Source organism: Coloeus monedula, assembly GCF_965178545.1.
Source record: "Coloeus monedula genome assembly, chromosome: 3".
NCBI lineage: Eukaryota > Metazoa > Chordata > Aves > Passeriformes > Corvidae > Coloeus > Coloeus monedula.
Genome location: NC_138783.1, coordinates 117,490,795 through 117,515,290, shown reverse-complemented (window position 1 = coordinate 117,515,290; position 24,496 = coordinate 117,490,795). Strand labels below are relative to the sequence as shown.

General features: G+C 43.7%; 2 protein-coding genes across 4 annotated transcripts in view; one reads left to right on the top strand and one right to left on the bottom strand.

Annotated features, from left to right (window-relative positions):
- The window catches only part of SIM2 (SIM bHLH transcription factor 2), a 55,357-nt gene extending 42,060 nt beyond the window's left edge, over positions 1-13,297 (top strand). For all 3 annotated transcript variants that reach the window (XM_082279394.1, XM_082279393.1, XM_082279392.1), the window contains 4 exons: positions 523-670; positions 1,721-1,889; positions 2,667-3,078; positions 8,926-13,297. In XM_082279394.1, coding sequence (XP_082135520.1) covers positions 523-670; positions 1,721-1,889; positions 2,667-3,078; positions 8,926-9,638 — 1,442 coding nt within the window. In that variant the 3' untranslated portion in view covers positions 9,639-13,297. The remainder of the gene's footprint in view (positions 1-522; positions 671-1,720; positions 1,890-2,666; positions 3,079-8,925) is intronic.
- Positions 13,298-13,402: 105 nt separating this feature from the next.
- Positions 13,403-24,496, bottom strand: part of HLCS (holocarboxylase synthetase) — a gene marked incomplete at its 5' end in the record, with an annotated part of 107,283 nt that continues 96,189 nt past the window's right edge. The window contains 3 exons of the mRNA XM_082279289.1: positions 13,403-17,247; positions 17,939-18,152; positions 21,460-21,574. Of these exons, the coding sequence (XP_082135415.1) occupies positions 17,079-17,247; positions 17,939-18,152; positions 21,460-21,574 (498 nt within the window). The 3' untranslated portion in view covers positions 13,403-17,078. The remainder of the gene's footprint in view (positions 17,248-17,938; positions 18,153-21,459; positions 21,575-24,496) is intronic.

Genomic DNA, 24,496 nt, shown 5'->3' with positions numbered 1-24,496 from the left:
ACCACTCTGGCAGGGAAAACTTTTTTTATTATCTCCAATCTGCCCTTCCCCTGGTGCAATTCAAGGCCATTTCCTCTCCTCCTTTCACAACAGTCGTGTCCATTTCAAAATACTTTTGCTGCCTCGAGCTTTTCTTTTGCAATTAGAAATTTTAAAGCAGTTTTTGTGAAGAATGCGACCATAGGTGACCCAGAGAAGAAGGAAGACAAAACGTAGGAGTTTTCAACATATTTTATATCAATAATAATGTGATGTTATGAATGCACGTAAAGGGGCAGGATAGATAATTCTGCAGTGGGGTTATTTAAAGTTTGGTGGGAGGAGGAGATTTCAGGAAAGGGCAGGAAGGTGTTAGGACATAGGTTGGACTCAATCATCTCAAAGGTTTTTTCCAGCCTAGTTAATTCTGTGATTCTGTGAGGGAGAAAAGTCCTTGACGTGCAAACCAACCTCTCCAGGAAGTGGTCATAAGTTCAAAAAAAAGTGAAATTTTAAAAAATTTTCTTTTTCTTGTGTTTACAGTACTGGTGAAAGGCCAAGTGACCACCAAGTACTACCGGCTGCTGTCCAAGCAGGGAGGCTGGGTGTGGGTGCAGAGCTACGCCACGATCGTGCACAACAGCCGTTCGTCACGGCCTCACTGCATAGTGAGTGTCAATTATGTCCTTACGTAAGTCCAAATACTTTGTACCATTACCTGTTATCACTAATTGAGTCATTAATGATTAAATCCACCAAGTTTTCTTTGCTGGTGTCTTCCAGTGTCGTTCTGTGCTCGCCTGTTGCAGCTTTCTCTGTTCATATGATCCCACGTCTAGCTGAGAGAAAACATTATTATATCAATTATTATCATTATTGTATAAATCCTCATCTTGTCCAGGGAAGGGCAGTGGAGTTGGGGAAGGGGCTGGGAAACGTCTTCTGAGGGAGCTGGGAAAGGGGCTCAGCCTGGAGCAGAGGAGGCTCAGGGGGGACCTCACTGCTCCCCACAAGTCCCTGCCAGGAGGGGCAGTGAGGGGGGGTCGGGCTCTGCTGCCGTGTGCCAAGGGAAAGGAGGAGAGGAAATGGCCTCCAATGGCACCAGGGGAGGCTCAGGTTGGAGATTGGAAACAATTTTTCCCTGCCAGAGTGGTGAGGCCTTGGGATGAGGTGCCCAGGGAGTGCTGGAGTCACTGTCTCTGGGAGTGCTCAGGAGGAGTCTGGATGTGGCCCTTGGGGACAGGCTTTGGGGTGCTGCTGGTGCTGCTGGGTGATGGTGGGACTGGAAGAGCTTGAAGGTCTCTTTTGATAAAACCAACACTGCAGCTTGTGTGGTTTAGTTACAAGGAGAGGAACATTGTTCCTTTTCCTTTCCTCGGGGTTTATTGTGAGAACCAGGGCAGAAACCAACTCCTGATTGAGCTGGAGACAGATTAATTGATCTCTGTCTTTCCATGATTCCAAACCACAGGGAGCCACGGATGGCTGAGGGAAGATGATAGAGCTCAGGCTCAGAGAGTGGGGACACTTCATCCAAAGGCATTAATGTGATTCCCAGTGGAATTTTTTGATAGACTTGCATGGGAATGGGGTCCCTCCATAAGATTCTCTGCCTCCTGACATCCCCAGACTCAGAAAATCTTGGAAGAGTGAAAATTAAAGCATTGTGAAGGCTAGCACGTATTTTTACAGGAGCTATTTTGGATTTTTCTGTATAATTTCGTGGGCTGTTCTTTTGCAGAGATATTGAGTACAAGGAACTTCAGTTGTCACTGGACCAGGTTACCATTTCCAAGTCACAGTTTTCATGCAGAAACTCAGTACCTACCTCGCAGGAAACAAGGAAAATAGTAAAACCCAAAAGTAATAAAATGAAGGCAAAACTCAGAACAACACCTTACCCACCACAGGTAAATTTTCCAGTGATATTTGATTGCCAGTTGCTCTCACAGAGTCCTTGGGACAGTGTAGAGGTAACCCAGGACTGGATTTACTATAAAACAAACTACAGGATTGTCTGCCCCAGGAAATCCCTCATAAAGCAGGGTAAAATTAGACCTTTTTGGTTCTGGGGTGGAAAGTACAGGTAGCACAAACCAGCTCTGGTAAGTGATGTAAAACTTTTGGGATATGGAGTGTGTAAAGCACTTTAACCACAAAGTCCTTACTTGGCAAAAAGAAGAAAATCCTGTACTTGGAATTGTGCTCTGAAAATTTGTGCTGGTGTAGGACGTGTGTCATTCACTGTTGGTGTGTGGAGTTCGTGATGTCAGGAGGAATTTCTTCCTGGAAAGGGAGCTCAGGCCTTGGAAAGAGCTGCCCAGGGAGGTTTGGAGTGCCCATCCCTGGAGGTGTCCCAGGAAGGGCTGGAGGTGGCACTCAGTGCTCTGGGCTGGGGACAAGGTGGGCATCAGGCACAGCCTGGCCTCCATGGGTTGGGAGAGCTTTTCCAACCTTAATCCTGTGATTCTGTAAAATGGAACAGCCAAAATTATCAAACCAAAGCAGATTTTTTGTTCCCACGTGAAGGCCAAGCTGTGTCCAGAGGAACTTTAACCGCACCGCTCAGTCCGTCCCCTGAGCCAGCGAGGCCCAGCTCAGGGTGCCTGTCCACTATGTTCTGTAGTTCCCTATTAAAGTGCCTCCTTTAACTCTCTTCCCCTGCTTTTTTCTCCCCTTTCCCCCAGCAATACAGCTCATTCCAAGCAGACAAACTGGAATGCAGCCAGGTGGGGAGCTGGCGCTCCAGCCCCGCCGCCAGCGCTGCCGCCGCCATTCAGGAACAGAACTTCCATTCAGAAAACAGCGAACTCTTGTACGCCCCTCCCTACAGCCTGCCCTTCTCCTACCACTATGGACACTTCCCTGTGGATTCCCATGTCTTTGGTGGCAAGAAGCAAATGCTGCCTGCAAAGTTTGGGCAGGCCCAAGGGGCACCCTGCGAGGTGGCGCGGTTCTTCCTGGGCGCGCTGCAGACCAACGGCGAGTGCCAGTGGCACTATGCCAACTCCCTGGTGCCCAGCAGCCAGTCACCATCCAAAACCCTTCCTGAGCAGCCAGTGAACATCATCAGGCACAACCTTGCCCAGAGTTATGAAGGTGGGTATTGCTCTGAGCAAAGAGGAAAAGCTCGGCCGCGCGGTGGCTGGGGAGGATTTGCGTTTGCGGTTTGAAAATGGGTTTAGGGAACACAGAAAAGCAGAGGCAGTGAAGTGTAACAAGCATGATATTTATGGGATTCCCATGTTCCTTCTTCCCATTGCCATCAGCACTTGATTGGGAATATTATCAAAGTGCCAGTTGCAAAAATGCACTCACCAGAATCACTTAGAGAGCAGCACAGTGAGACCTCCTCCTTCAAGACGGGCACAATTTACCCTCATGTTTTGCACTCTCAGAGTTATTCAAGTGGAATTTCTCAGGTAAGTCATGGCTGAAGCCAGGTTGAAACAAAATGTACTTCAGCTCCAGAATAATTTTTGATAATTTTAATACAGAAATTAAAATAAGCACCATCTACTTCCAGAAAAATTGAAGGCTGTCCTCTCCTCAGCATGAAGCCACTCCGAATGTCTTTACCTTACAGAGCAATAATTCTGCTTCACTTGGTAATAATTCTGAAGTTGAAAATGTCTCCCATCACCTGCATTATTTCCCTGTACAGATGTCAGGGATAGAAATGCTTTGAAGGTAGGCATTGACTTCTCTGAGGTGCAAACCTGTAAGAAATAACCTTGAAAAGTCATAAAATAACCAGATGTAAAGATGCTCAAAATACCCTCTAATCACAGAATCATGGAATAATTAGGGTTGGAAGGGACTTCTGGAGATCATCTTGTCCAACCCATTTATTTCCCCCGTATTCAACCAGAACAGGGTTTATTGCAGCAGTTTTGGCAGAGACTGATCTCTCATTATAAACACTCCTGGTCTCACAGCTGCCCCAACTCGAAAATGAAGCCAGAATCAAGTTGTGATGGGCAAGGAACAAAGTAAATCAGCTAAAGAAACAAAAATATTTGGACAAACCAGACTCTGGCAATTCAGGCTATTTTGGGAAGGTGTCAAGCATATCTTTAACTCAATTAATAGCATTAATTACTCCCCTGATCCAGCTTCCCCTTCAAGTCAAACACAAATCTGAATTTAACTGCTCTCATGAATGAGCCTTGAAAGTGCTGCTGAGATTTCAGGTTGCTGCTGATTTTAGCAAAAACAGCCTTGGTTGGTCTGGATTTCCATCCTCTTCCCCACCTTACTTTCAGAAACTGTGAGGTTTGTACAAAAACCTGTTCCAAAAATATGCGAAAAAAATAGAAAACCCCACCACATCCTAGTTTATCCATACTAAATATAGGGGGTCTTGTGATTTAAAGTGTATCTGAAAATGTCAGAGAACATCAACAAGTGCAGAATTCAGATCAGCTGCTACAGAACTCAGAGGAAACCCTTCACTAAACTCCTTTAAGCAGCACTCCTGTTGATCCCTTGCCAATCCAGAGCCAATCCTTGGATCTCATCTACATCTCTCTGCATACACCATTTTCATTAATTAAAAATCACTGATAAGGACTGAAGTCAGATAGAAACCCTTCTCTCTTGGAATGGAGGAGGAAGTAGTGGAAATTCAAAATAAAAAAATTAAGTAGCCTCAAGGTAGGCTCTTGAGTACCAGAATCATTTATTCACTTATGGGCATGGATATCCAAGATTCAAAGGGAATATTAAAAAAAAAAAAAAAAAAAATATAAAAATACAAAGATATTAAAATATAAAGACATTCAAACCTGAGCTCGCTCCATTAGACAGAAGATGGTATCAGATATCAAATTTCAGATTGATCAGATATCAAAATATTTGGATCAGATATCAAAAAATCCGATATCAGGTATCAAACTTCCCACAGAGCAGCAGGTAATTTCTGCCCAGGCTTTTGTCCTTCACAGGATGGTTTGACCTCACCCATGATGGACCTTACCTCACTGACAGCAGCTTTTTATTTCACTTTTCTGTGTTTAGGTTGAAAATGAGCAAGAGTGAAGCTCTTCTCATAGCCTAGAGCAGGTTAAATGCTTTTCCTCAGCTTGTGCTCCTCTAATTTGCTGCTTCCTTTGGTTGCTGTTGTGGGCTGCAGGGGAAAAGGAGGAGTTTTAGACCAAAAATAGGAAATGGTTTTGTCCTTTCTAAAGATGCTGGGGAGGGGGGGGGGGGAACCCAAAAACCAAAAAAACAACCCTACATCTTTTGAGGATAAGGATAAAGACTGAAGTAAATCCTGCATATCCCCAGTTCAGTGTGCAGGAATAGGGTGAAAAATTAAAATCCCAATAAAAAACCTGCAAGAAACTGCTGCTATTTTTCAATCTCTTTCCACATCACCATTTCCTCTTCAGGAGGAAAACAGAGCTGCAGTACCAGCAGTTGTCATTTCTGATTCTGCTTCTACGGAAGGTTTTGCTGCTGGAGTTGGGATATGTGGGTTCTCTTTTGAGCAGTATGATGCATTTTCATGGATATTTATTATGGATCTTTATTGGGCATTTGATGAAAGCTGGCTTGCTACAATCAATTCTCTGCAGAAGCACTTTGAGTTCCATTATTTAGGAGGAAAAAATATGGCCAAACTCAGGGCTGGTCAGAGATGATGGCAAAAGGGGAAAGGAAAACAGAGCATCCCCTACAGAGAGGATTTACATCCAATTTTTGCAGCCTCGTTTCCTCCTCAAGTGGAGTCAGCACTGTTGCACTTCTGAATTTTGAACCTTTGGAAATGATGTTTCTTTTGCTGGGAATCGCATCTGATCTCCCTTAGGTTGTCAACTGCTGCTTTTTTCCAGTGGCTCACTGGAGAACTGACAGCCAGGGAGCTTCAAAGCAGGGAGGATCTGCTTAGCATCATCATCTTCGATCCAAAGGCAATGCCAAATATGACATCTGGCAGCCGGGTTGGATGCGAGGGCCATTCCACATCACATCCACGGCAGCATCTGCCAAAAATGCCGTGGGCCAAAGACATTTTTCTCCATGGAAAATAGCTCCTTTTGGAGAGATCAGAGATTGGAGGATGATGGTGCCAAGCCATCAAAGCTCTGAAGAAGCACGTAGCAAATACAACTGCCTGCAAATCAGATGTTTCTGCTTCAGGATCTGGTTTTGAAGCTTCTTCCACTTTTTCCCAGCTGGCCTAGTCATCAAAAAAAAAAATCATTTGAGTGAAGGCAACTGTATCCTTAGTCAGAAGTTTCCTTTGTACCCTGAAATAGAGAAATTTCTGCTGTGGGCACCACAGGGACCCACTTGTCCCTTGGTGCTGTTGGCCCTTCTGAACTACCTGTGTGAAGCTTTGTGGCACTAATCATAAAAACTCAGGAAATGAGGGAAAAGACAGAGAAAATCTATGAAAAAACTCCCCAGGTTTAGCCAGTCCCTGCTGGAAGAAATAAATGACATTTTGCAAAGGGGATTCCACTGGAGACAAAGAGGTCTGGGAGATGATTTTGTCCCACCTTTGTTTCTGGAGGGAGAATAAGAGAGAACAATCAATCCATGCCTTGGATGATTTGAAATGAGGGTTCAGACCAGGATACAGCACAGAGACTGAGAGAGCCTAAAAAATCTCTTTTCATGGGCAGGGGTTGTATTCAGACCTCTTCTATCTTTGCCTTGTTTGACACAGAAGATAAACAGGAGGGAGAGGGACTTTTTATAGGGGCAGAGAGTGACAGCACAAGGGAAGAGGGTTTTAAACTGACAGAGGGCAGGGTCAGATTAGAGATTGGGAGGGAATTTTTTACCCACAGGGTGGGGATGCCCTGGCACAGGTGAAGCTGGGGCTGCCCCTGGATCCCTGGCAGTGCCCAAGGCCAGGCTGGACATTGGGGCTTGGAGCAGCCTGGGACAGTGGGAGGTGTCCCTGCCCATGGCAGGGGTGGCACTGGATGGGCTTTGATGTCCCTTCCAACCCAAACCATTCTGGGATTCTGTGATTTACAACCTGATGGTTCATGCTCAGCCCAGCAGGATTTGAGATTAGAAAATTAAAGGTGACAGGGCAGAGGCCAAGTGGTGACTGTGATGCTTCAGCTTCTTCCAGGTTCTCTTGGGCTCTAAATATGGAAAAGGACAATATTTTGTTCACAGATTAGAGAAAAGCCCTAAAATGAAAGCACTTCACACTGCAGGAGGACAAACCCATCCCTCCTGTGGACATCTTAAGCCCAGAACACCTGATCATTCAACCATATTACTTATATTTCAGTAGCTCTCAGCATCTATATTTATTTCACAGGAAAAACACCAAATGTGGAGTTCAAATCAGCCCAGGGAACTACACCAGTAACATTTCCAAGCTATTCTCAAGGACGTGGCTGAACCCTGGTTGGATTTGGGATCTGAAAGGGCCATTTTTCAATAGCTGATGAGAACTCAGCTTCCTTCAGCTTCTACTTCTTGGGACAAAATATATACATAGAAATGGAAAAGAATAACTTGAAAGGTTATTGTTTCTAGGATGGTGAAGAAGAAATTGGAACCAGATTTCTGTTTAAATTCTGGTGTCAATTACATGGTGCAACTCCCTCTGAAATTAATGGAGCTCTGCATATATATATATATATATATAAAAGGTAACAATTGAGCTATTTCTGCTTCCTCTGTTATCCATGAAGGCTTTGCCAGTCTATTACAGCACAGGGAATATTTAATTATTAATGGGCACAGTTACATCAGCAACCAATAGAGGGGAGCTCCAAAACTTTTAAGATGTTGAATAAAATCGTTAGAAAAACAGAAAATCCATTTAAAGAAAGGCACTTAAGTGGCTACAGCTTCCAGTGAACCTCACACAAAACAAGAGTTTGGGTCTAACCTGAGAAATTTGCTCAGTGTGTCATTTCTCCTTTAACATAAAACTTTCAAATGTGCCTTGGAGGAGCTGTTTAACTCACAGACTGGTCATAGGAGAGTGCAAAAAAATGATGACTCACAGGGTACAGGAGCAAAGCAGGGGCCTTTTCTCTCACCACTTGTAGACAGGAGTGTACAGAAAGGAAAAGCTTCGTCAGCCAAGCTGAAGATGATCAAAACAACTCAGATTGCTTCAAGAGCTCAGCTGCCATGCAGAAACTGAGAACAAAACTGAGACTGCCCAATATATTTTAGAGGAAAAGCCTGAAGAGACATCCTAGGTTCACACTCTTGATAAATTCGTGTGATTCTCTTCTGTTTCTCTGAGAATGGCCAATTTTTTCTCCCCCATTCAAAGTCTTGGTGCATGTTGTAACTTCTATTTATATTTCTATCTATCTTTATTACATGCTAATATCTCAAAAACAGAGATACAGCATTACTGAAGAGATGTTTATGTTGCTTTTCAAGAGATGTTTTTAATACCTGATGTCAGTTTTTCAAAGAGAAAGAGCAAAGTCTTTAACATGACCTGCTGTGGGTATCCCAAAGAGATTTCCTTAATTAGATACTGACATGTCACCTTCTAAAATCTAATTCACATATCAAATACACCCCAAATAAATACCATGAATTACAGAATCAACAGAATTCTGTAAAATGAAAAGACCTTTGAGATCGCTGAGTCCAACCTATGAGTGAGATGTTCTCCTTTGCAAGGACAAGTGTCCAGTGCACTCCCACAGTGATTATTCTGTTTGTTATTACTCCCACTGTTTATTCTGTTTATTATTATATGATTAAAATAATTCCACTATTTTAATCATGGAATCATTGATAGGTACCGACATTATCCAGCTTTTAGTAAATCCTTTGATAAATCTCTGAAAAGAGCTTACTTAAGGGGAAGATTTTTGATTTCAGGTCGTATTTCCTAATACTCCTTTGGTTTAACTCCCCTGATATAATTGTGGTAATAATGTCAGTGACTTATAATTGCTCCAAAGGCTCGAGATTAACTCATTTTCTCTTCCCTGCCAGTCCCCTTATCCAACAGGAGGTACAGCCAGGACGCTCTGCCCGAGGCCTTCCCGAGCTGCACCGCGCCCGTGCCGGGCAGGTACAAAGAGGAGCTTTACGAATCTGGCATCATGAAACACAACAAAACAGAGCCCAGGCTCCAGCCCCCTCCCCACCTCATCAAAGAGGAGAACAAGCTGCCTTTTAACAGAGACCTGCAAGAAAAAATGAGCATCAACGAGGGCTCCTTCTCCAACTCCTTGCTGCCCAAATCCGAGTGCTGCCAGGCCAAAGCCATGGGACAGCTGAGCCACCTGCTGCCCGTGCCCTCGGTCTACGAGCAAAGCAGGAGGATTTGTGTCAAAGACCCCAAATTTGGGCACATCAGCCACCACCCAGTGAGCCTGGAGGAACTGGAGAGCAGCGAGAGGATGAGCGTGAAGCTCGACCAGGAGGCCGAAAGCGAGCGGCTGATGGATGTGAGGCCCTCTGGGCAAGTCCCCTTCGTGCTCCTCAACTACCACCACGTGCTGGCCAAACATGGAGCTTTCCAAACTTCCTCCTGCACAGCCACGGGACACGTGGGAGAAAATTACAGCTACAATTCTGAGGAAGTCAACACGTTTATTTACAAAAACCAAAGCCCCTCCTCAGCGTCTTCTCCAGAAACCCACAAGGAATCTGCACTACCCCATTATATTGGGACTTCTGTCATTATTGCCAACGGCAGGTGACGGCAGCTCAGGAGGGTTTTGTGTATAATTAAGAAGCCAAACTGTAATGATTTGCAAAAAAAGAAAAAAGAAAAAAAAAAAAAAAAAAGCATGAGGAAACATGGTGACATTTACTGAGCAATGCTGGAGGGCAGTGAGGGACAAACTGGGACAAACTGGTGAGTTCCTGGCAGGCCACGAGTTGTGGTGGTCAGGAAAATCCCCTCCATCCCCTGCCGTGCTTCGGTGTCCCAGAGAAAGCTCTGGTGCCAAGGAGAAGCCAAGTTCCAGATCTTATTTTTATTATTCTATAGTGTGCAACAAAAGGAAATGAGAGGTGTTATATGCAGAGGTTTATATGAAGAACTTTTTTTTTTTTTTCCTTAACCCCTCCTTAAAATAAACTCAAGATTTCTTTTTTTAAATAATTATCATAAAATACGCGTTCTAGTTTAGGGTTTTTTTGACAAATTGTGTGAAACCTCGCATCAACTCTCCACCCAACCCCCTGACAAATGGACTTTATTGAGAGAGAGGTGATTTTGAGCGACCACAACACAGCTGCACTCCCCAAATAGGAAAAAAATCTTATTTATTAATTACCAAAAAAATTTTAAAAGTAAATAAATCAAGCCTAAATTTGATTTATTGAACACAGATTTCAGTGTTCTGAGATTGTTGCCACCACCATTTATCTTGACAAGGGACAATATGACAAATTAATAGGTACAAAGATAGATATTACAGGGTTACAGGTCTTGTCATGGCAAATTGGGACAAATTATGGAGCAGGAACTAATTCCCCACAAATAAGAAAAGGAAACTCCTAAATCCTGTGTTTCCCTGAGTATTCTGGGGGAAGGCTGTGCAGATTTTCAACCCAGCTAGTCACAAATACACCTTAATAACAGCACCAGAAATGTTTTCTTTATAGCCAAGAGAATAATGAACATTTATGCCTTATTTTGAACTTACCAGCAGAATTGTGAGCTTTGAAAGGTCCAGTTCTTAACACACCAAACTTCCTCCAGCATAAATCCTGTTGTCAGCACAAAGGTAGGGCTGGAATCCCCCGATTTGAGCACTTCACAAATCCCAAACAGCACATTTGGAACACTCACATTTGGCCCAGCCAGCCAGGAATCGATTTCCACCCCTTTATTTTTAGTTCTTTGTAGAGGATGGATCTGTGTGAGTTTAATTGACAACACTCAGCCCGCTTCCCCAAATGTTGTGAGTGGATAAAAACCAACAGAAGACTCCCTAAACGATAAATGTTGCTGTAGATCCCACTCAGCTCCTTTCTTACCCCAATCTGAGCCTAATTCAGAATTTTTCAAACTCTTTCATCAGACTCTAAAGAGAACTTCACTGAGGAAACCTTGTGCCCCCTGGGATGGTGGAAGGTGCACATGGCAGGGGTTGGAACTGGATGATCTCTAAAGTCCCTTCCAACCCAAAGCATTCCATCATTCTTTGAAGAAAATTCCTACCTGGCTTGTGTAGTATGGGAAAATCACTTGCTCATGGATTGTACCTTGTCAGAAAAATCATAATGCAATACTCAGTCCTAAAAATTCCCCATCTTTTCTATGCAGCAGTAATTCATCCTAGAATGGTTTGGGCTGGGAGGGACCTTAAGGCTCATCCAGTTCCAACCCCCTGAAATGGGCAGGGAACTTTCCATCAGAATACAGGAATAAAGTTATTTCCTTCTGTGTATGAATTTTTACTGCTACGAGTACACAAAAATACTTTAAAGGCAAATGTTTTAAAACAATTTTCAGCGTTTTCATTGCTTCCTATTAAAGGTTAACAGAGGTTTTATTATTAAGTTAATGTTCACTCGCAAGTGAGCTTGAACACTCTCAGTTGTCTGACTTCTTCAATTGCAGGAAAAATACACTTTGTGCTAAACAGAACAAAAAAAGCCAAATCACTGATTACCAAAAAAAACCCAAACCAGAACCAACCCAGCAGTCACTCCCTCTGTAACCTCGGTTTGTTTAATGCTGGAGAGGCTGGCAAGCCTCCAGAAAAGCTGTAAATGTGGATTATCATCCTGCTGACCCCATAAATCAAAGCCAGGAGACAAGACACCAGTTGCTTTTCCAGTGGCTGTGGGTAAGAGCCCTCCCAGCCCCTGTTCCTCATAAACGACCCCACCTCCTGCAAAGATAATTATGCAAAGACTCCTGGGTTAATTGTGATCAATTAAATGAAACCCATGCCCTACAAAGGAGCCACTGGCATTGCTGGCATCATTAAAAAGAAACCTGATGCCCAACCCCTCCTGCTGCACTTTCTCCCTCAGTGGCACTGCTGCATTTCGGTGTTCCTGGAAGTCCTGCTCACTATGGAGACACAAAAATTAGGCTGTGGTTGAAAAAAAAGGCCACTGATATTTTTCAGCACAGTATTTTCCACCTTGTTACTCCCACTTCCAGGCTTTATTCCAGGAGCCTGAGCAGAGGAGGTGTTCCATCATTCTCCCCCAGGTGTTTTAGGGGAGGTGATGCCCAGGCACAGGAAATTTCCCCGTGAGGCAATAATGAACCAATGATGAACTCACAGCTGATAACACAGGGGGAGGTTCAGAAAAGATGGCAAAAGCAAATGTGTGAAAGATGTTTTTTCCTGCCACTCTAAAATTTAAACAGGAATCCCGTGCTCCCATCTGGGAGTAAATTATATTGGGAGAAAACCAGGATTTTTGGTCAGTTAAATTACAGATGTTCTCAGCACACAGTGCAGAGCAGGGCACTGACATCACAGGGGCAGTGTTTTAACAATGAAAAATGGTTTCAGTAAGGAAACATAATTTTTTTAATAATTAAAAAAAATTATGGCACTGAAGGGGAGTGTGAATTGAAATGTATTATGAAAAATAACCTCATTTCTCTTTAGTATTTGAGCCACACCTTTGTCGTGAGATTCCTCAGGATTTTAACTCTCAGGGGAGTTCAGACCTGGCAAGAAAATCATGGAAAATGGGAGAAGGAGAGCGAGAGAGGGAATAATTTATCAAAATCATGGAAAATTTGGGTTGGGAGGGACTTTAAAGATCTTGTTCCAACTCCCTGCCAGTCAGGGAATCTTCCACGAGACCAAAGTAAAGCTGGAGAAGTGAATCCCAGACTGAGGTCTCCCAGTTTTCATCCTCCTAACAGACGCAGTGCAATGGAAATAAAATAAGGTGACAAGGGCACAGATTTGTCCCCAGGTCTCTGTACCCTGTGACCTGAAAAAAAAGGTAATTTAAGGAAATGAAGCACAATGGGTGCAAAATTGGGGAATTCATCCCTGAATGTGCAAATGAACGGGAAATCTGCCAGAATTTCTCCAGAAATCTCAAAGCAGGACATAAATTCTTTTTTTTCAGCATTTCAATCACACTTCAAAAACGCCACAGAGGAAATGTTACTATTCCATTTTTTCCCTGAATGTTAGATTTTGCTTTTTGTTTGGGTTTTTTTTGTTGTTTTTTTTTTCTTTTTTTTTTTTATATGATGCAGATTAAAGCTATTTGGCAAGTGTAGGTGAAGAAGCACGCAACCCAACCAACCTATTCATGCTCAGAATTATGTATGTATTCCCTGAAAATATAAAGCATTTTTGCTTATTTATTATGTAAAACAAAACGGTTAAAATGGTAATAAAATCCTGTAGCCAAAGGAAAACTCTGTTGAATTTATCTTTTTTTTTTTTAACTACAAAACAAAGCATTTCACAAAGGGCAATGGTTCAGATTTGAAAATTTATTTCAGCAGTCCTGTGTTCCATAATTGACAATTAATGACCTAGAAAACACACAGATTTTTTTCTCAATTTATTGTATTTTTGCCACGTTGCCTTTTAAATGAAGACACTTGGAGGATGCAAATAACACAGAATCACTAATGAGATACTCAATACTTGACAATTCTTCCCTGCAGTTCTCTTTTCTCCATCATTTTTTGACCTCTGCTCTTTCCTGGGCCCAGATTTAATTTCTTTGGTGTCTGACCAAGGCAGTGCATTCCCAGCACCACTTACACATGCAAACGCTCTTATCAAACCAAGTCACCCCCAGGAAGCAGCACAAATCTTGCCCATGACAGATATTTTGATTAGAGAGAGCTCCCAAGGAGTTGCAAAAAGTAATTTTTTTTTAGGCTGCTGATGCAGCTGAATCAGAGAAAGTGGAGAAATGAATTTTTGTACAGTGAAGCAGCAGCAGAAAGAATTAAACGCTTTAATATTATTTCCAGGTAATAGCCCTTGATTTGCTGGATATATTTAAAAAAAACAAACCCTCTGAAGTCTTATAAAACCTTTACTAGAAGCGAGATGTGCTGCCTGAGCTCTGAAATGTGAAGTACATTATTACTTTTTCAAATCTTTGGAAGCAGCTTTGTTGCTGACTGGGCACGACCCACCCTGAACACGCACACGTGCCAACACACCCAGAGGTTTTCCTATCAATAAACAACCCCCACAAATGTTTTCACCATGAGAAATGTTCTAGCAGAGGCCAGCAGGAAAAAAATGAAGTCACAGAAATATGGACAGCGTAATAAATGGGTTTTTTGAAAGCACTTCATCAAGAAAATAGTTTAAGATATGACCTCAGCCTCACAATGGAAGAGGTGTTTTACTAATCCAGACAGCTGAATGAAATGAAACATTTTCAGTGCATTATTCCCGGGCCTGGAGTTGTCTGGATCTCTCCATCCCCACATCCAGGGACACCCCACACCACATTTGTCTGTCACACATAAAGAACAAGAAAAACAAGGATTTTCCTGCAAAAATGTTGTGGCTTTGTGGGCGTGCCGAGTTTGGCAGAGGAAGAGTCAGACTCCTGTGCTTCCCATCTACCTGACAGAGGTCAGAGCTTCTCCAAGGACTCATCCACAAGGACTTTATCCAGCTGCTCTTTGTCCCATGGGAATTCTCCTTGTCTTTGGTTCTTCCAAAGGGAAAGCAACAAACCCTTCCTCCAAACCCAGGCTGGAAGTCTGAGACAGCAGAAGAGGCCACTGAAAAGGCAAAGTGGTTCCCACAGCACCCCCTGTGCTCTGGCACATGCAGGTTTGGGGAGTTCTCCCTTGTGGGAAGGAAATTCCAGGCTAAATTTCTCCCCAGTGCAAAAATTTTGGGGAATAACCTGACAACTCCAGGTGAGAACAGAACCAGCTCATCATTAAGGCAGCTACAAAGGAATCCTAAACAACAGCAACCAGGAAATGTGGCAGCATTTTGCTGTTAAAAAATCCCTCTGCTGCTGCTCAGCCACTGAAGCTTTGCAAGTCCATTCTGCCCTTCTGAAATTCCCATGTTTTATCCTTTTTCCCATCTTTGTTTTTGTCCCTGGTGAAGGGAGGATGTGTTTTAAAGAAGCCACTCAAGTCCCAGCCTGAGGCATGACCTGGTTGTTCAATCCCTCCAGGCAAATCCTAAAGCTGAGACAGTTTTAGCTACAAATTCTGGGTTAAGGTGAAGTTTTGTAGCACTCTGTGGTTGGAAAAGCGGCACCAGAGCTCTGCTGTCCTCAGCTGTCCTGCAGCAGCACAGGTTGCTCGTGAAGGAAAAGGCAGAAAATAAGTGAGGATGCACCAGGAAGATGTGAGTGTGCACGTGCACACCCATTTTTTATAGATCTATATATAAATATATGGGTTCTTCTCTTTATTGAAGCTTTGTTAAGCCAGGCTGGAGTTTCAGTTGATTACAACATGCATCGATATTGAATTCTGAAATCAAAGGTAGCTGCCAAACGTTCTCAGCCCGAAGCAGTTTTGAAAGCATCTGGTGTGAAAAAAGCCAACGTTGGTGTATAAATTTAATTATGACAATTAACAGCTGGCTGTGCAGTTCTAGGAGATGCTGGTGTGCAGCCTCACATGATTTGGATCACGGGAGAAAAAAAACCCAGCAGGGTATGGACAATCAGGACAAATCTGTTAGATGGAGCATGAAACCCTAAATGTAACAGGGACAACTTAATTTCTACTCTTGCTGCCAAACCACCTAAACCCTAATAAGTGAGGATTGGTCAAAATTGCCATTACAGACAAGTTTCCTTCTTTTAAGACTTCTGGGCTTTGTAGCTGAAACAACCTAAAACGTTTGGATTTTTTATGAGGTGAACTTTAACCTAAAAACCCCATTTCTGGCTGGCAGACAGTAGTTTCCTCTCTGGAAACCAATTTGGCTGATTCTCCATGAAAAAAAAAGAAATGAAGGCAGCCACATCACACCTGGGACAAACCTGTTCAGCACAGAATTGTTTGGGGAGCTGTGGTGGCCAAGTCTCCTTGGGAGAAAACCCCGCCGAGGCACCGGAGCTCCCGCGTGGCTGCTCCGGAATTCCCAGGCTGTTCCCCCACCTGGAAATGTGCAGGCAGCCCCAAAATGAGTTGCTTTCAAGTCAGCAGGTGTTAAAGCTCTTGTTTTTAGTGCTTAGCAGCAAATCCAGACAGTGGCTTGGGAAAGGGGGTGACAACAGAACTATGGAAGAGAATTTGGACATGGGGGAATGGTGGGATTTCTCTTTTTCACTGGAGTACTTGTTTGCAGCAGGGAATTTCATTTATTCTCTTTATTTATTCACTTAACTTCATTGAGATCATAATATAATTACCACTAAATTCTAAATTAATTAGAGGTTCCCTCCCCTGATAATGGGATTCTGCAATAACTTGGGTGTGACACTGCCCCAGTGGGTTTTTCTTCCAGGGGCTGACACGTCGTGGAAAACCATGATTTAAAGGACAGGTGAGATGATTTACTCAGATCCAACTGCCTAAGGAGAGCAGAGTGCAAGTCACTTGGATAACCAAGCTCCTAAGTGCTGATGGAACACTCTCCCAAAAACTCAAGGCAGCCATTAAGAGTTGCAGACCTGAGATCAAAGCACAGGTTGGTAAATTATTGTAGAGGTCTACAGAGAGAAGAACCAAATCAGCAAGGATCTTCACTTAGACCTGGAGTTAAGCACAGTGGTGATCCCAGCAATTCAGGAGTATGTGATGTTCCAGCTGGTTTTAGTGCAGACAACACAGAAAGCAGAATTCAGTTAAAAAAAAACCGAAGTGAAAAAGTAAATATTGTCCTGCATTGTGCTAAAGTATCATAAAACCACAGGAACAAAAAAGGAAATATTTATCCACTTCTGTCTCTCCATTTACAGGGTGTAAATGAAGAGAAAGTTCTGTTCACTACAAATACTCCTTTGCAGTCAGACTCCTCTCAAAGATCCTTACAAAGAATGCCAACATAGGTGTGCTTTAAGGTTAATAAAAAGAACAAAGGCCTTTAGCTACGAGACCACAACCTCTTTTCAATTGCTGAAGTTATCCATGGCAAACACAGAGACAGCAGAAAATCAGAAGGAAAAAATGAAACTTTCAGTGACCCTTCCCACCTTGCACAGGTTTAGGTGACGGTGCCCAGTACTAAAGAGCTCCCTGAGGGCTGTCAGTGCTTGGGGACAATGAGGTTCCTCAGCATGTCAAAGGAGTTGCCATCTGGGTGCACAGACTCGACGCCCTTGCCCTCCTCGTGCACCTGGAGGTATCCATAGTCATCTATCCCAACGATCCAGGCAAGCGGGCCCTCCTCACCGCGGAGACGGACCTGCTTCCCGCTGCAACGGAGAGAGTTCTGTCAGCAGCTCCTGCATGGACACCCAGCACTTCAGAACACCTCAGAGGACTCAGCAGAATCACTGAATGAATCCCAGATTGGTTTGACTTGGAAGGAACTTAAAGATCCTCCCATTCCATCCCCGACACCTTCCTCTATCCCAGGTTGCTTCAAGCCTTGTCCAACCTGGCCTTGGGCACTTCCAGGAATCCAGGGGCAGCCCCAGCTGCTCTGGGCCAGGGTCTTGCCACCCTCAGGGGAAAGGCTTCACCCTCTAACAGAGTATTTGATTCCCCACCTCACTGGCTCCTCACACAGAATGACTTTCAGCAGCAGTTTCTACCTGCTTTGATTTCCTTTTGTGGAACGAATGGAGTTGGAGTTAATCCAAATAGTCCTTTTTTTTTCCCCCTAAAAGTACAGCAGCTTCATCCATCTCAAACCAAATCATTCCCAGTTCCCTCTGTTTGGAGATGATAGATGTAAAATACCTGGAAGCTTTCTTTAACTCATGCTAGTCCACTGATTTTGGTATGTGCTACTTTAATTCTCCCTTAAAAATGTGCATCCTGCTTGGGAGTGTATTTTAATTATTCACTCATATTAAAGGGAAATTAGTGGGAAAAAAGAAAATATTCGGGAGTTCTTCTACCAATTATTAAAAGAAAGTTTGAGAAGAACATAATTCTTACCTGTGTATCCAATACTTGTAGTACTGGGGAAGAACTCCATTGGGCCCCTTCTCCTGAAAAATCTCTATGAGCCTCTCCAGCACAGTCACAGTCCTTGCAATGAGACAGTCTGCACTCAGAGGCTTCAGCTCTGTCCCCTCTTCCTTGTTAAACTTTGCAATGAGATCATTGATGCAGATGGTGGGGTTGCTGTTATTCACATTAAAGCCAAAGCCTGGAGAAGACAAAGAGAAGGACACAATCAAAGAGACAAACTTTGTTACCACCACAGCCAGCACTTGATTCACCTGCTCCATACAATCATCCCTCAGGACAGCTTTCAGAGCTGCTTTAATTCAGTCTCTTACACCTTTGAATCTTCTTACTCCTGTAATTACAGTTCTCAGTTCACATTTTGCTCCTTGCCCTCAAAATGCCTCCTCAGATTTACAGAAGCAAATCCAGGACAGCCTTTCAACCACACCCCACCCCATCAGAGAGGGTTGGGAAGAGGATAACCTGCACCTTGGTTCCAAAACCATCCAAGTGAGACATTCTTTCACTCCCTGGAAGCTGGCATGTCCTCAGCCCACTCACAGAACAACTGATCCTACTGTAAGATGGAGTTTTATCTTCCAGTCTAACATTTAGCTCAGAGACCTTTCCGTTTACTGCAGTGAGCTGAGTGCCCTTTCCAAAAATCCAGCCTTTTCTCTCGGCTGTTAAGCCTTGTTTGGCTTGCTCTGCAAAGCCCAGAAGATTTGACTTTAACTTTGTGAGACTCCAGTTTGCCTAATCTATCTCACCACAGCATATCCTTTAGAAGCCTCAAGCCTCTCACTGAGATTTCTCCAGCTGGAATAATGTTGGCAGAATGCCTCCCTCGTTTAAATATGGCTCCTGGGGCCTTTTCTGCAGCCTGCTGGAACAGGCTTCGAGGGATGTAAAGAAATATATTGTATTACCTGTTTATTTTTTTCTCCTAATAATTTGGGGTTTTTTTCTTTCCTCAGACATTTGGGATAAAACCCCCCTGTCTGTCAATCAGGTTTGGACACGATGCAGCTCCATCTGCAAGGAGGTGCAGTGCCTTGTTTTGTAAACTTGCTATTAATAATTCATATATGGAGGTAATTTGTATTAACTTTGAGGAGAAGGATCTCTTCAGTGAAAAGGAGTTTTTGATTTTTAACAAGTCAGAGAGTGCACACAAACAAGGCCCAGTGATCCCAACACACCAGTCCTGTGGAAATGAGCTGAAATGGATTACTGGAAAGAGATAAAGGAAAATGAACTGGAAAATCCAACGAGCTGTGCCAGCAAATCCCAACCCAGCCTTTTGCACTCCAGTACAGCACAAGGGAAGAGAGACACCCTGGCCATTAAGCTGTGATTGGTCCTGGAAGGGGGTCACAGGGCCTTGGGGTCCATCAGCAGCCTCAGGATCACCGCTCAGCAATCCAAACACTGGGACACAACACACGCCCTGAGACCAGGAGCTCTGCTGAGGCACAAAACCTGGGAGTGAACACGATGAGGAAAAGGCAGCCAGGGAATTTGAGAAACATGAGGTGCTCGGGGCTCTGGGGGCATCTCTGCAGTGTCCATGTGAGAACTGAGCATTCAGCAGCGCCCCTGCAGTGCTGATGTGGCTGATGGATGTTCCAGTGGTGGATCCATGAGGATCTGGGCATGCCTGAGCAGAGGCAGAGGAGCGTTCGCAGGTCACGCTCGCTGGCTGTCCCCTGCATTCCACTGGTGCTTGGCTCCTCCGCCTGTTCCGAGTCTGGCCCTCACATTAATGGTGTATATTCTTCTCAGAACTCCTCTTCCAAAAGTCCCAACACCGTAAAGTTCTTAAATTTGAAATTTCAGGTTGAAAAAAAAGGTTCTTTGGTTGGGCTTTTTTAAAACCGTGTTTAAAAGTCTCGGCATGGAGCGTGTCATCTGCACGTTTGTCTTTGATCTTACTCTCCTGAGGTCCTTCTTGGAGCAGTGAAGCCACAGAGATGATCTTTGATTTTCATCATTATCCTCATTTATGGGAGATTTTCCAGGAATGCCATGGAAAAAGTGAATTCAGTGACAGGACGTGGCACTCAGTGCTCTGGGCTGGGGACAAGGTGGGCATGGGGCACAGCTGGGACTGGATGAACTGGGAGGGCTTTTCCAACCTCAGGGATTCTGGGATTGTGTCTAGCTAAGGATCCTGCACGGCTGTAGAAAAGGTGTGATGGGTCTGGCACACCTTTCCTGTTGGGGAAGCTGAATGCCATCACTCCTATTCATACAAAAACTTGTCCTGAGTCCCCTCTAGTATTCCCAATGAAATACCTCACTGGAATGATGGAAAAGATCCTTGGATTCATATGGAACAAGGAGGTTGCAATTTTAAAAGCTCCCAGGTGAAAACAGACTGATGGAAATGGACATTTATTTATACCTCAGACCTACCACTCCTGTGGATATCAGAGAGAACGGATACAGAAAGTCTCCATTTGAATTGGAATGTTGGTGTTTAGGGTAAGAAATACAAGGTCCAAACCAAACATGGAAAGTGCTTAAGAGATACTTGATACAATGAACTATTTTGGGTCTGTTTCTGCTTTCCTTGTGTTAACCAGGCTGTAGAAAAACATGGAAGCTGTAAATGGTTGATGGGGTTCAGAGAGACTTCTTAAATTTCGGCGCAATTTCCATTTTGTTGATGCAGATTACTTACAAAATGAAGATATAAATTGAACAGAAAATGTCATGTCTGGGCATGTCTCACAGGAGAAGGTGATTTTTTCAACTCTTTTGCTTGTTTGCACCTCTAAAAACACAGAACTTTGACAGAAACAACATCATGACCACTCCATCTTTGCAAGATACTTTACTTGTGCTACATTCAAATATCAATCAAACGTTGTCATCTTTTTCTTTAACCTTTTACACTTGCTAAGGAATTTTCTTTCAATTTTTTAGACACAGCAGAGACAATTATTTTTGGAACCAGACTCTGACAGGTTTCTAAGCAGATCTGGAATGCTGTTGGTTAGGGGAAAAACTTCCTTATCAAATAGCAGGATGATTATCAGACTAGAGATGATACAAACATCTCGATAATTAAAAAATTAAGACATTGCTCTGTGTATGTAGCTCTTCAGATTTAAAAGGCATGTTCTTCGTTTAACTATTTGTCATGGTACAAAAAATACATAAATTAGGAAAAAAGGATGGAGTTTTCAGTCTATTCCATTGGTTTTGCCATAAATCAAGGAGGACAATTTCCCTCTCCCATGTAAGGCTCTTTCTTTGAACTCTAGTACACCAATCCAGATGCTTGCATTTGTGTTTTCCTTGTCAAGCATATGGAATTATTAAGAAGAACGAAAACATTTACTCTTTGTGCTTCCTCTGGATTTAAGGTTGTGCTTTATTTCCTTATGCCCGCTGTCATTATCTGTTCTCGTCGTTGCCATTTTTACTGACACAGACATTGATAACAAAATCCCTCAGCAAAAAAAGCAGCACAGAAAAGCTTCAAAATAGACATTTACCAATGAGAATATGAAACGTTGTTTCAACGAGTGTTGAGTTGACCAGAACTCCACCGAGCTTCATCAGATCACTGTAGTAAATATCATTTGGCCACTTAACTCGCAGCTCAATGTCCTGAAGAAACAAAACCAGACATTTAGACATATTTATGGCTCATTCATCACTCTGTAGTCTGTAGAGAATCATGGAATGGTTTGGGTTGGAAGAGACCTTAAAGATCATCCCATCCCACCCCTGCCATGGGCAGGGACACCTCCCACTGTGCCAGGCTGCTCCCAGCCCCAATGTCCAGCCTGGCCTTGGGCACTGCCAGGGATCCAGGGGCAGCCCCAGCTGCTCTTGGCACCCTGTGCCAGGGCCTGCCCACCCTGCCAGGGAACAATTCCTGCCCAATCTCCCATCCAGCCCTGCCCTCTGGCACTGGGAAGCCATTCCCTGGCTCCTGGCCCTCCATGCCTTGGGAATTGTCTCTCTCCAGCTTTCCTGCAGCTCCTTCAGGCCCTGCAAGGCCACCCTGAGCTCAGCCCAAAGCTTCTCCTCTCCAGGCTGAACAATCCCAGCTCTCGCAGCCTTTCCTCCCAGCAGAGCTGCTCCATCCCTCTGCTCATCCTGCTGCCTCCTCTGGACTGGCTTCCCAGGGTCCATGTCCTTCCTGTCTCAGCTCATCAGTCAGTCCTTGTTTTTAGGATTGCCACAATTACTGACTCTGCTGAACAAGCAGCAAGCAGGACCTTTGCTCTGGTCCTGCCAGAGCAGATCTGAGGGCTCAGTTGGAAGTTCCACTGTCAGATGTTAATGCTGAGGATGCAAATGGGCTTTAAATCAAGAGAATGCTTTGCTCTCCCATTCTGAGAACAGCAGAATCTCTCTCTAGTGAGGGAAGAGAAGAACACGCTGCACTTCCAGCGTATTTTGTGATATTTTGTGTGGTACCTGGTGAATCCACTCTGTGGCCAAGTCATGAGAACACCCAACTGACTCAGTTGTTCTTGCTGCTTGTTGTCACTTCAGTCACAGAGCTACTGTCTGGTGTCTTACAGGTGTGGGTTTCCCCCTTTATCACTGATACCACCATTTAACTCTGTCATACCTCCCATGTCTCCAGAGTCTCCTACAAACCTTTCCCCAGTGCAAGGAGCCAAGTTCTTTTCCATAACGAATGTGAGTTGGTGATACTTTCTCTCAGAATGCTTTGATAGCACAATCAGGTAGTATTTCCTGTCAGTGAACGTGTCATGGATTCCTCCCTGGCTTTTAAATCTGTCAGGAAAGTAGACACGGACCCAGGTGCAGCTTTCACACATCTGTAAAGGGATTTCATCCTCTACAATAGGAGGGAATGCGACTCTTGCAGTCCTGGAGCACCTCCCATAATTTGCCCCTAGGGATGCAGCAGTCATGGGCAGTGTTTCAAACTGCAGGAAGCACATTTGCTTTCTTTTTGTGTTTAAGTAGCCAGTGCAAAGTTCAGCTCAGCCCTGTGGTTTCAACAAAAGCTGCTCTGCAGGGCTGGGATGTCGTCACACAGCACAGTTTTTGTTTCTGAAAGCAGGGAGAGGTTTAGGACATTTCTGAAGTATTTATGTGGTTGTGAAGTGGGATTTCTCCTGTCTGCTGAATTTCCTTTCTGAAATTCAGGATGTCACTGTCTCCCTGGCTGGTTCCTGCATGGTTCCTCAAGCAGGGTTCAGTTTTCAGTAGCATTGGTGGAGCACTTCAGGAGGATTCTCATTATGAGGAGCAGTTGACAGTATCACCTTTGGTGTGGCAAAGAGGTAGAGAAAATTCTCCCCCTGTGCCCCTGTGCTCAGGTGAGAGCCCACCTGCAGAGCTGCCCCAGCCCTGGGGCCCAGCACAGGGATTGGAATGATCTTTAAGGTTCCTTCCAACCCAAACCATTCCAGGATTCCATGACTCTGTAGATTATCCCACTGTTCGTGGCTGCTGCAGTTGGCATGACATGGACATAAAGAAAAGCTCTGCAGTACTTGAGTCTAAAGGGGAAATTTAAGCACCAAGTTTTTGATAAATTTTTGAATTTTCTTGCTGTAACATATTTGAATCCAGACCCTTAACTCTGGTTTCCCGCCCTGCCAAGGGCTGATGTCCCCTCAGTCTCAGCAGATCTGTCCCGGTCACAGAAAGCTCTTTACCCTCCCAAAGCTCAGCGCAGTACACACATTATTGATCCACGTTTTTTTACAACAATATTTGGTACTTCACTCACCTTTTTCCTCCTGAATGGAATAAAATTAAAAAATGCCACACTACACCAGGGCAGGCACACAGAAGCAAAACCACCTCTATTCATAAATTAGCTCCTTTCCCCAGTCAGCCCCGCATTTTATAAAACTAACTCTTGTCCCTTCGTTTTAAAGTGGTCAAATTATCCACTCCAGCCAAATATTTTATATTGCAAATTGTAGCCTGAAGCATTTTGGTTTTACAGTCAGGTTATGAAGCACTGAAGTTCGAGGGTTTTAATAGAAAGGCTGACAGACCCTAAACTCCAGCAAAGCTACTGGGTGCCACTATAATAAAGTTCATGTGTAAATGTGTATAAGTCATTGATTTTCTGTAATATAGGAAACATATGCTTTAGTTAACTACTTCTGTAAAATACCAAAGTTTTATAGTTAGCAAATATTAGGAAATGGTAACATTAAAAAGGAGATATATGAGGTGATGAAGAAGACTGGTTCTTCATTTTAATACTGATGACAGGACACTTGATTCCCTCTCGAGAGCAATTCTCCTAAGTTCTTGCTTTAGAAATCAGTTTTTCAACCTTAAACAAGGGTTGGAAAAATCCTTTAAAAGGGATAAAGTGACCACTGAAACAGCACCAACAAAAAAGCAGAAAGGGATTTGTCAGTTTTATTCATTTTTCCCTCCTCCTCCTTCTCCTTCAAAATCAAAACAAATTAACTCTGCTGTTGGGCAAGCAAAATGGACTTTTTCTTTACTGCTGAGGATTGAGGCTTAAGTTTCATAAGATTATGAGTGCAGTTCACTTGATCAGCTCAGTAAAAAAAT